Source organism: Lepidochelys kempii, chromosome 11 (genome assembly GCF_965140285.1).
Source record: "Lepidochelys kempii isolate rLepKem1 chromosome 11, rLepKem1.hap1, whole genome shotgun sequence".
NCBI classification, from domain to species: Eukaryota; Metazoa; Chordata; order Testudines; family Cheloniidae; genus Lepidochelys; species Lepidochelys kempii.
The window spans coordinates 36,469,262-36,481,677 of NC_136390.1; the positions used below are offsets into that span (position 1 = coordinate 36,469,262).

At 38.5% G+C, this 12,416-nt stretch overlaps 1 protein-coding gene across 7 annotated transcripts in view; it reads left to right on the forward strand.

Annotated features, from left to right (window-relative positions):
- Positions 1–12,416, forward strand: part of CSRNP3 (cysteine and serine rich nuclear protein 3) — a 161,141-nt gene that overhangs the window by 92,937 nt on the left and 55,788 nt on the right. Inside the window, exons 1-2 of one of the 7 annotated variants that reach the window (XM_073305695.2) lie at positions 3,901–4,127; positions 5,369–5,403. The exons of 3 other annotated variants lie outside the window; for them this stretch is intronic. Coding sequence is in view for 1 of the 4 variants with exons in the window: in XM_073305687.2 (XP_073161788.2) it covers positions 1,099–1,342 (244 nt within the window). In the remaining 3 variants the exon portion in view is untranslated. Of the gene's footprint in view, positions 1–1,054; positions 1,343–3,900; positions 4,128–5,368; positions 5,404–5,960; positions 6,064–12,416 lie in introns of those variants that run through there. 3 more of the 7 variants (XM_073305687.2, XM_073305696.2, XM_073305698.2) reach the window with 3 other exon arrangements.

Below are 12,416 nucleotides of genomic sequence, written 5' to 3' on the forward strand. Positions count from 1 at the left end.
ACATCATCACCCCATTGCTGTCACAGACGTTCCCCCGGAAAAGTAAGTACAGCCTAAACTGTATTTTTTTTCCTGATAGCACCCCTTCCATGATAGAGGATTCCTCTCAGGGTTGTGCGTGGTGCAGTCGCTGTCAGAGGGAGTCCTGGCAGCACTGCTGCATTAGAGCTAGGGTTGCCAGGGGTCCAGTGTTCGACCGGAACACCCGATCAAAAAGGGACCCTGGCGGCTCTCGTCAGCACTGCTGACCGGGCCGTTAAAGTTCCAGTCGGCGACGCGGCAGGTCTAAGGCAGGCTCCCTGCCTGCCCTGGTTCCGCATAGCTCCTGGTAAGTAGTGACATGTTTCTGCATGTGCGGCCAGGGAGGCTCCATGAGCTGCCCCCATCCCAAGCGCCGGCTCCACATCTCCCATTGGCTGGGAACCATGGCCAGTGGGAGCTATGCGGGTGGCTCCTGCAGGCCAGGGCAGCATGCAGATCCTCCCTGGCCACCCCTGCGCCTAGGGGCTGCAAGGACATGCTGGCTGCTTCTGGAAGCCACCTGAGGTAAGTGCTGCCTGGAGTGTGCACCCCCTCCTGCATCCCAATCTCCTGCCCCAGCCCGGAGCCCCCTCCTGCACCCAAACCCTTCATCCCTGGCCACACCTAAGAGCCCAAACCCCCTCCTGTGCCCCAAATCCCTGCCCCAGGTCGGAATCCCCTCCACGCACCCCAAACTCCTCCTCCCCTGCCCTACCCCAGAGCCCTCACCCCCAGCCAGAGCCCTCACCCCCCTGCACCACAACCCCCTCATCCCTGGCCCCCCCACCCCAGAGGCCGCACTCCACCTGGAGCCCTCATCCCCCCTACACCACACCCCTGCCCCATCCCTGAGCCCCCTCCCACACCACAAACTCCTGCTCCAGCCTGGTGAAAATGAGCGAGGGTGGGGGAGAGTGAGCAACAGAGGGAGGGGGGTGGAGTGAGCAAGGCGGGGCCTCAGAAGGGGTGGGGCAGGGGCGAGGCCTTGGGGCAGAGGGTGTGGCAAGGGTGTTTGGTTTTCTACAATCAGAAAGTTGGCAACCCTAACGAGCTTATGCTACCATTGAGTGACAAGGGATGCCAGGATGCCAAAGCCAATGCAGGTTCTGTATTCAGATAGCTCTAACCTCCTGTATGTATTTGGTGGCCCCACAATGCCTACTGTGGGGGCCCAGACTCCACTTCCCCAATGGAATGATCAAGAACCAAGAGGGGGCCTTCATGGAAGCTTTCTCCTTCCTAGCCCCGTCTCCAGAGCCATCCTTAGGCATACGCAGCTGCGTAGGGCACCCAAAAATTTGGGGCACCACCAGGACAGCAGGTAAGAGCGGGTCAGCATTCTGCATGAGGGAGAGAAGGTACGGGGGTCTCTGCGTGGAACTGTGACTCTCCACTGCCGGGCAGCTTGATATCCTTTGCTGCCTGCGCCCCCCTCCCCCCAGGCTGCAAGCCTGGGCTGCCACAGCGTCTGCTGTGTACAAAGCTCGGTATGTGTCAGCAATGGACGGGGGGTTCTTCTGGAGGTCCGCGGGCACCGGTTTAACAATACTGCGTAGGCCCCATAAATCCTAAGGACTGCCCTGCCCATCTCACATATTTTTACTGTAGGAGGGAGAGTTTTTAGCATCTTAATTGTAATTTAACCTTTTGAGAAATCCCAGCCTTGAGCATAAAGGGATAAAACATTTTTTTGGAACCTGACAAGAAGGGTTGACTGATGTTATGTATTTTGTGTGGTGTTAAGACAGCTTGCTGTTATTGTCTTTGCAGAACCAAATTTTTCTTGTGAAACTATTTAACTGTTTATGTTTCTTATTTATTTTTGCTCTAACCTCCTGTTAGTTTTTGTTTTTTTAATTTTCCATTTTGTGTAATGGTCCCCAGGAAATGTGACAATAACTTTCCTTTGTCTTGCTTTATTATTGTTTTTCTCCATCTGGTAAACCTTTTTATTTTTCTGTTTTCCTACTGCTGCAGCAGCAAAAATGTCTGCCTTTTGTTTATTTCTCTCTACACTAGCATCAAGACCTCATCAATTGTATTAGCAGGGGAAAAAATAGGCATAGCTGTAGCTAAACCAGTTGTTCGTTAGCAACCTGTCTAGTCTGCCTTCCTTTCTACTTATTAATGTATACAGCTATAGTGTTTCCTGCTTAAGAGCTCTTGAAGGGTCCTCAGCCATGAGCCATCTGCTCAGCCACTGTCTTTAGGTGGTGTGACCATATCAAAATGGTGGCTTTTAAAAAAAAATTGCTGACAATGGAATTCTGAGTTTAAAGAAAGTGTTTAGAATCTGGATGCGATTCATCACCAGTTTAATCTTTTAGTCATGAGTAAATTTGGGTCATATCCCAGAAAATCTTATCTTTCAAACTTTAATCAGTTTGATAGTAAAATTTCTGTATGTGGAAGCTTTTTATTAAACTAGATAGCCAGGTTATTTTATTTGCGTCTTTAAATATTATTCTGATTGAGATTTCATTATAACTCACAGAGACTGCCCCTTGATTGTATTACTTCAGGTGTGTGTTTGTCACAAGATGGGCCCGTTTCTGATGCCAGTGAAGTCAATGGGAGCTTCACCATTAGCTTCATTGACTTGAGTGGCGGGAGGATCAGATCCATGGTTCTCAGTGTTCATAGGTGCCAGTCCCGTTTCTACAGAAGTCCATCACAAAACTTCCATTGAGTTCATTAAGACCAGGATTGGGCCCTTAATAAGCAACAAACTGATAATTATGTATTCTAAAGAGGGAGTTGTTGAAAAGGATAACAAGTGGGTATTTTTCATTTGTAGATTGTTAATGAATAAACAGCATTCCTGTTTACTCAAAGTGCAATAAATAATTCTAGCATTAATTAACTACTTTCATAGAAAACCTTTACCTCTGCACTATAGATGTCATGATTAATTATTTATGAGTTACTAGTTTTCAGGGAAATAGAGAGGAATTCTATCATCACTTGCACTATGTTAAAATTTTAAATTATATAGAGTAAGAATATCTCATGCACTCTTTTCGAAGTAGAAATTAGGCTGTCTCAAAATGTTCTGAAATTAATCATCAGTAATAATAATGTTAAGAATAGTCATTAACCATGTATTCTTTTTTATGCTATGCTTTCATTATTTTTTAAAATGTAATTATCAGCCCCATGTAAAATGCCTTAGGTAAATGGCCAAGGAAGTTAACAAATACAAATAAATTTATTTTATTTCTTTGTGTAATTATGTTTATAACTAAAATACAGTAACTGGATATCATCATAAAAAGTAAAATCTCCATGGTGGAGTACAATTTATCATTTAGATTTTCTGAAAACTTTACTTAAATCCTTACTCACCTGAGTAGTGCTATTTGAAATCATTCAGACTAGTTGCATGAGTAAGGGTTGCCGGATCAGGCCCTTGATTGGTGACATAAATTTGAATTATGATGTCTCTTTTGGGGGAAAATAATCATTCAGTAGCTCTGGTCTCCCTAAAGGGATAAATATTGGCAACCTAAGTATTTAATAAAGAGTTTTGACAAAATAACAATTAACAGGAATATTATCTCTTTTTAGAACATTAATAGAAATGTATGTTATATGAGGCATAACATAGTGCAAGATTAGCACCACAAAAATTATAATTCACTTGTAAAAATGCCTCTCAATTCCACCTTTTCTGTAATGGAAAAAAAGGTTGTGAGGGGATTTCCATAATTTTTGCTGCCTTAATGAGTTAAAGCAGCTTTATAATTTGTTATTCCTTCCTCATGGTAGACACCTCATCTGATAAAAATATCCATAGATAGTGAAATCAGTGGCATGCCTGGCTTTCTCAGACAAAACTCCCATGTGATCATATAGGCAGCCTCAGTGAGGCTGAAGCTGCTCAGCAAGCAGTAGGTAATGAGTCTTTGTGCAGAGTGAAGCTCTTGTCGCTGAACAATAAAGCATATGGTACCAGCAATAAAACACAGTGCTGGGAAATTTAAGAAGATTCTGTTGGAAGTAGGAAGACAGTGAATATGTCACATGTTATAAAATGATGATCAATCTATTTTGGTTCCTAATTAATAAAAAGAGTGCATGGATTGGAAAAACAACAATTTGAACAGGTTAGTTATTTTATAGATTATTAAAACGCTTCTGTGTTTTGAATTTAATCAGTGCTTTGGCTACTTTTGCTTTTTTTTTTTTAATACATTTTTTTTTGCATTTGGAAAGGTGTGGCTTGAGTGATTCAGATCATTTTGATACCTAGCTAAATAAATTGGTTAAGTACTGTAATCTGATTTGTTGTACAAATATTTTTACTACAACTCCACATCAGACTTCATTTATTCATGGAAAAACGGAATAGTCAGTAAAAATAAAACGAATGCTAAAATGGATCTGTTGCCAGTATAGAAATATAAAATATTAAATAGCAACATCCATTATTCTGATATGTCTTCAAGCTCAATATTTTCTTGATAGGAAATGTGTTGCATCACTGTTGTTTATTTTATTTTAAAATTGATTAATTTTGGAACATAAATAACAATGAACTTAGATTTTTCACAGTGTTTTTTCTGGAGTATCTTAAAAATGGTGCTTTTAGAAATAGAAGTGTATACATACACACATGAATGATTCATTATGAAACTGCATTCAACAAATTCTGATAGGGTTAACAAGATGGATTGTATTTTACTTTGTATTTTTCAAACAGGTATTAATTTCAGTTAGTTATTCATGTAGTTGATGTACTTTTTATTTTCAAAAACAGACCCAATGATCCTAATGGCCTATGATCACCTTAATACACAGTATAGATATAGTTTCTCTGCCACATTAGTGGTCTAGAGATTAGCCTTATTGAAACTTCTTTGTTTTTAAATGATTTTACAGTAGTGTTTTTCTCATTGCTCCAGCACTTTAAAAGGCACAAGATGCATATACTGGCAAATCTGAAAGAATTTGAATTGATAATTTTTAGAGAGCATTTCAGCAATAGAGAAGTTGAATGTTTGAATAGGGAGGATGCTGTCTATAGGAAGAGAAGGAATAGAAGCAGAAAATAAAACATTGAATCTCTTCCTAGAGCCAGATCAGCATTTTTACGTTCTTTGATATAATTTTAATGATTTAAACTGAAATATGTATTTCTAAAATAACATCTCAAATGGTTTAAAAATTTTAAATACTTTATATCCATGTATCCACAGTTTTGGCACAGTATTTGATTGTGATTTATACTTGGGAGGATTAGCAGTCATTTTATTGCTGATTATTAGTTATAGTAATGATCCGTAAATGTAAATCATTCTGTATATTGCGTCCTTACATTAATACAGTTTTACTATTGTATCTGTAGCTGATACTATTTCATATTGAGGCATCTGAATCAAGGTGAGTAGGCAGTAAACGCCTGAATTTCAAAATACCATATTGAAATAGATCCTTTTTAAAATAAAACATCTGGTGAGCTATATTTAAAAAAGCAGAGGGCAGTTGCCTAGAATTGCGTATCAGCCTTCTACTTGTATTTAAATGAAGCATTTGACTCTTCTGGTCACCTTGGAAACTAGCTGCTGCAGACTGATTTTGTTTTTTGGTGGGTGCTTAATATACTTGAATTAAAATATCTGCCTCCTAATAATCATGATAGGAGACATGCTTTTGACTTATCACTGTGTAGTGGCAATAGCCTTTTCTCTCCAGCATCCCCTCCCCACCCCCATCCCTACCCCACCCCCAGCTCTCCAGTGATTCAGGTATTCCGGCTGAACTGCAGCTCTACAATTTCTTACCCAGCATTCCCTTTTTGTTGCTGGCAGGCCTTCACCAGCCTTATGTAAATGAGACAAGCACAGTAGCTTTAACGGCAGAGGGGGGAGAAATGAGTTCAAAGGTCACCGGGCTGGTGGAAGGCTGTAACAGTTGACTGAAAAAAAATGTACTGGATACTGCAGCGGTCTGTAGCTGCTATAAAATGAAGCAGACTTTTTGTTTTCTGTGTTAAGAAGTTCTTACAGCTTTCCTGCAACAATTGTAGTACACTGTCTACAGGTATGGGTTGAAAGATTACATGTTCTGCATCATTTGCTTTGATTCATACATGAAGTTTTTTCAAAATTTTAATTGGTTTGCATTTGTTGCTTTGGTTTTGGAGTTGTAATTCTTCTGCTGTGCTGCTTTCAGGTGAAATACTCATACTTTGTTGTCTTAAATATATGCTGTTTTTCTCCTAATTTGAAAAACAAAGTTTAAAAATTTTAAATGTAATACACTCTAATTTGATTTAATGGTATTTAATCATGTATAAAATATTTCTTTACTTTTTGAACCTCTTGGGTGAGTGGGGGGAGGGAAAACCATTCCTTAACTGGATGTGCAGTTCTTTAATTATAAGACATATAAATCAAGGTGCCTGTGAATGGTTCTCATTTGGCAGGAATTTTTTAATACTTATTGTTTGTTTTTAAATTAGGGAAAAAATTCTAATTTCTTGGTATTTCTTTGAGAAATATAGAATTCCCTTGTATACATCATCATTATTATTGATAAAATTTAAGTGCAGATGCTGTGAAGTCATCAAAGAAATCATGATTTTCTTTTGCTTCATATAAAATCAGATTTTTTTTTATTTAAACATTTCCTTAGACAAACATCTTAATTTTGGAAAGAGTTTTCTGTATGCTATGTATATTGCTTTTAATTATACAATATAGAGAGCAATGCCATTTTATTTATTGTTATACTGTCTACCTTATTAGTGAAACCCTTTTTAACTTTGAAAGACTGTTAGTGGTTTCCTGATAACCATTTATTTATTCTCTGGGAACAGACCTTGTTTTCATCTTAACATTTTAAACTTATCGTGACTTTTTAATTTATCTTTGAGCTCTGATATGTTTGCTTTGATTAAAAACAGGTGAACTCTCATGGTTAATTTTGTGTGGTATGCTAACAGAACATTTAGGGCCAAATCCTGCTGTCGTGACTCAGTCAGCTTCAGCGGGATTCGGACAGAGTCTTTCTTGTCTTGTAAACTGTAGCCATGCAAGTAGTCCTTATTCAGTGGTCCCAGCCTAAGGTGGTTTTATGAGTAAGCACTGCAAGATCAGGATCTACTTATCTGAGTAAAGTGAGGAAAATTCTGCCTGAAACGTAACTTTTCATAAAATACCTAACTTAATTTTACTTAATATGTGCCACATCCTGTAAAGTGCTTATCAGTCTGGCCCTGACCCAGGAAAGTCATGTGTTTAAGTGCTTTCCTGGATCAGGACCAGAGTAATCAGCACCTTGCAGCATCAAAATATATGTACTATACATCATTTGGAATCCAATCCTGCAAGCATTCTCACTGGGATCTTCAAAGATGCTTTAGGAAGGCAGATGCCCGACTCCCATTAAATTTCAGTGGAAGTTGGGAACCTGAGTCCCTGAGGTGTCTTTGAAAATCCCAGCATCTACATTTGGAGCTCCTCTCAAAGCCAATTTGGAACCCATGCAGGATCAGGCCCTGACATTTCTTAGTCTTTTGTACTATATCTTACATTTCAAATAATCTTTGAGAGTAGTGCATATATTTTAATGAATAGAACTGAGTGAGAAAAAATGCTCTAAAGAACTGTCTCAAAATATATTGTGTATATTCAACCATCACTTTATATGAAGCATAATACTAATGAACAAATAGGAGTGTTGTCTGCCCTGATCACTGGCAATTTTATTGTACAAGATTGAAAGAATCTGTTGCACAAGAAGTAACAGAAAAAATAAAGTTTTTTCTAGCCATGTAATTCCCATATTGGTAATTACCATATTTGTGTAAAACAAACCTGATAGATTTTAAGATTAGATTTATGAGGTTAAGTACCTACAGTAAACATATACTCATATAAATTTAACTGCTTCCTCTAAAATTACAAGAGGAGCATCACTGTAGAACAGCATCCCCATAGTTCTAATGAAATCATAACATTTGGGTATGTGTCTCCTTTATATATATATATATGGAAACAGATGCAAAACAGTCTTCCTTTGGATACAATCTAAAAAAATATTGTTTTGTATGTTCTAATAGACTTGGTCTTTGATTCCTATTTTGGATGTTAGCTTAGAAAATGAAAGAACTTATTTCAGATTTTGTTCTGTTTTTGTTTTGTTCTGACTAGAGCTCACACAAGTGCCATGTTTTGCTGACAATTTCTGATAGTTTCCAAAACATCCTACATGAATAATTTGGGCCTAGTGAAAGATAGATAGTTTATTTATATTTTGAATGCTAGCTAGTAAGATTTTTTTAAAATCATGATAGAATACAATATTTTGTTCACCATAGTATAACATTAGTGTGAATACAGAGGTTTGATTCTAATCGCAATTACTGTTTACACTGTAATACCATTGACTTCAGTAGTTTTATTCATGATGTACACCAGTGTGCAAGAGGTCAGAATCTGGCCCAGAATGTCTTAGACTGGGTATTCATAAACCAAGAAAATAATCTAATCTAGTCCAGAAATGGCCTCCAGAAATTTGACCTGGTTTATTTAACAAAAGGATGAAACAACCATTGTTTAGAACTATCTATCTGATTTGGTCAGATAGATGGATTAATCAAAAATAATTTACAGTTTCTTGATTAATTCGGAGGCTACAGTTTCATGATTAATTCGGAGGCTAAAAGCCAAATTTTAAGGTACATCATAATTAAATTTTTCCATATTTTTAAATACACTTCGTTTGCAATAATATTTACTAGAGAATGTCCCTACTTGTTGGAAGGCTCACCCCCTGAAAAATGGTCATGTTTTCCTTAACAAAGCAGTAAATGAATTTGCTATGTATAAAACTCTTCCTTGTTCTCAAAAGATACTTCTAATAACTGAACCTTGAAGTTTAAGCACTTATCTCTTTGAAGGAACAGATGGCAGATCATGCTGAAGTGAGACAGGTGTAATCTTTTGTGATATTAGTAAAGCTTTTTGAAAGATAAATTGTCTCGTTGTCCGTTAGCCGTCTATCTTTGTCATCACTCTGAACTAGTTACAAAGTTGAGACAAATTGTGCCATCCTCTCAGCAAAATATCACAGAACACCAGAAAATCTATACAATTTTGTTTCTATTTGAACAGTCTTACTAACTGATCTTAGATTATTGTTATCTCACTTCTGCTATGTTACTCTTGGTTCTGAAGAATGGTTGAATATAGCTAGAAGACAAAAATGACCTATTTACAAGAATACACAAATAGCAAAAATGATTTGCCAGGTTAAGATGGATCCAGCAAAAATAATTTTATTTCTCCTGCTCCATCATATTTTAGGGTTCAACCCACAACCGCGAGAGATTGTATCACCACTTGTCCTGAGTGCCTTAAAATGCTCTGCTGCTGTAGCTCCTTGTCTGGATGCTCCCACCTAGCAGACACGCATACATTGTGTGTCTGTGTTGAGCAACCTAGATTTAGCAAATCTGACTCCAGCAGCCAGTTTGTTACACCACAGCTGCACTCTGGTCTCCACCAGCTTTGGTTATTACTAGCCAAGTGACACCAACACAGTCCTGAATTTCCCCAAACCATCTGTCCTGAAATGTCCAGCACTCTCCTGGAACATTTAAAGGAGTAATAAGGTCAATTGCTCCTTTAAGGAGACAAAAGCACAGCAGCTTGTTGTTTTTACTGGAAATAATAATCACTGCAAGTTAAACACAGCACTGGGTTGATTTAGAATAAAAGTAAAACAAGTGTACTTCATCAAAAAGAGATTTTAAGTGAGTTCAAGTATAAGGGGTAAAGTCAGAAATGGTTAAAAACATATAAAAGTGAAAAACTTTCTAGTGCCTAAGACTTAACAAAACTACAGTATTGGGTCAAGGTAAGATTTTTACCACACCTCCTTCAACCAAGATGACTGACCCCTGCTGTGATCAGTATCTCCCATGAAGTCCAAAGTGCTTGGTTCCTTTGTCATCTTAGGTAAAAGATAACTTGCGGTTCTCTGCCCCAGCTTTATGGTCCAGTGAACTTTTGAAATGTATTCTCAAAGTCCAGTGGCACAGTTGTGAGGAAAGGTGCCTTGGAGTCTGATGGAGATGGTTCCATGCTGGGTTCTTCTCTGCTGTTGCTTTCTATAATGCAAACTGATTTGTCCCTGCAGCCTCCAATTTGCCATTGAATGTCCTCTTGACTGTGATTGCCAGTTTTCTGTGATTGCACCTGGATGAAGGCATCAACCTTTTCTTTGTCTGGAAAAAACCTGTTTACCTACTCCCCAAACTTGTCTGGTTCAAACACATAAGAATGGCCATACTGAGTCAGACCAATGGCCGGTGCCAGATGCTTCCATAGAAGTGAACAGAACAGGGCACTTTATTAGATGTTCCATCCCTTGTTGTCCAGTCCCGCTTCTAGAGGTACCCAGACCATAGCATTGCATCCCTGACCATCTTGACTAATAGTCATTGATAGATAAATTCATGGAGGATAGATCCAACTCTCTTTTGAATCCCGTTATACCTTTGGCCTTTACAGGCTCCCCTGGCAAGGAGTTCCGCAGGTTCACTTTGCTTTGTGTGAGGAAGTACTTCCTTATGTTAGTTTTAAACTTGCTGCCTATTAATTTCATGTGTTATGTGGAGGGGTAAACAACACTTCCTTATTCACTTTCTCCATACTATTCATGATTTTACAGACCTCTATCAGATTCCCCCTTAGTCTTCTCTTTTCCAAGCTGAACAGTCCCAGTCTTTGTAATCACTCCTCAAATGGAAGCTGTTCTATATTGGTTTTCCAATGATAACTTGCATGATGCTTATTAGATACAGATTATGACATAATTGAATTGGAGTACAATGAACTAGTCAGGCCAGTTGAAACTCGCTACTTGACGCCAGTGAACCTCTTGCCCTCTGGCACTTGGGATGCTCTTAGGGTCACACTTCCCCTAAAATAGCTGTATCATACTAATGAGAGCTATGATTAACATAACTTGTGAACAATTAAAAAAAAGAAAACTCTGGAAAATAGCCATTGATTTCTTACTCCAGGCTTGGATGTAATTCTTCCCTGCACCTCTTCCCTCCACTCTTACCCTCAAAAGAAAGCTGCAATTCCAGTGCCTCTGCTTCTCTCTTTCCTATCACTTAATACCGGTTTTACACAAGGAAACAGTACAAAAAGAAAAAGAGAGGCAACTAAACTTGGGTCAGCATAAAATTTGCGATGAAACATGCCCAAAATGTAAGTTAGAGGGCATCTATAAGGGAAATTTGGATGTACCCATCAAAAGATACTCAATTTGTTTAGCTAAGTTTCACAAATCATTTCATAAATCTTTTAACTAGGTTTTTTTACTTAATTTGGGGCTGGATTGTAGTCTCTTCCCACAAAAGGAGAAGCTAGGGAGTCAGTCTTCCTTACTGGCTGGTGTCAAGTAGGGAATGCTAGTTCCAGAGTATTGACTGTGGAAATCTGATGGAAAGCTATTGCTTCTTAAAGTACTACCCAATTGAAGCAGCAAGAACTTCCCACTAGGCTCCATTGCCTCTGCTGCCACACAACAAAGAGGGAGTTAGAAAGTGAGTTGTGTTATCAGGGGAAGAAAAGTAGCACAGAGGGGCCCCAGCCTCCATATTGCTTCCTAGTTCAGAATGGGACTGGGGCTGAATTTTTTAGCAGATCCACGGCACTGGGAGCCTGTACATACTAACCACGGTGTAACCTTAATTCTTGGAAACTCTGTGGGTTCTTGCTGGCCCAGCTGTGGGCTTCCCTGTGGGAGGAGATTATTCCTTTAATAGGAGAGGCAGTTTTCAAAGCTTAACATATCTTTTTTTGGTTCTGTGATTTTTAGACTATTATTTTAGATTAATTTTCTTTTTAGAAATAAATAGTGCATTTAAAAGAAAATGAAGATTCAAAAAAATCAGTTTTGATTGATTGCAAACATTTTTGGTTTCTTTAGCTGTAGGATAGCACTTCTTAGCAAATTTCATTTCTTTACAAGTAAAGAAAAATATAAATAATTACATTTTTTACTTTTCACATCCACAGAGAAATTTTAGTCATGGCAGACTTTCAAGGAACAGTTACTTGAAAGTCATGGTGAAAAGGAAAAAAGTCATGGATGATAATAAAAGAAAGTCAAAGCAGTAAACTTTGTCTTGTGCCAGTTTTTTAAAAAATCTTTTTCCCTTTATTAGTGCAAATGACAAAAACAGTGATACCGTTTCCAGTGTGAGGTTTGACAGCTGAACTCTATAATCTCAAACTAACCCTCTGTATTTTCAAAATATTTTCTTGGGAGAGGGGGAGAATCTCATGACCCCTTGGGAAATTAAAGTTCTCACAGAAATTCCATTCATGTGCTCTTTTGTGTTGCGAGAATCATTGCAGAGCTCCTGCTGG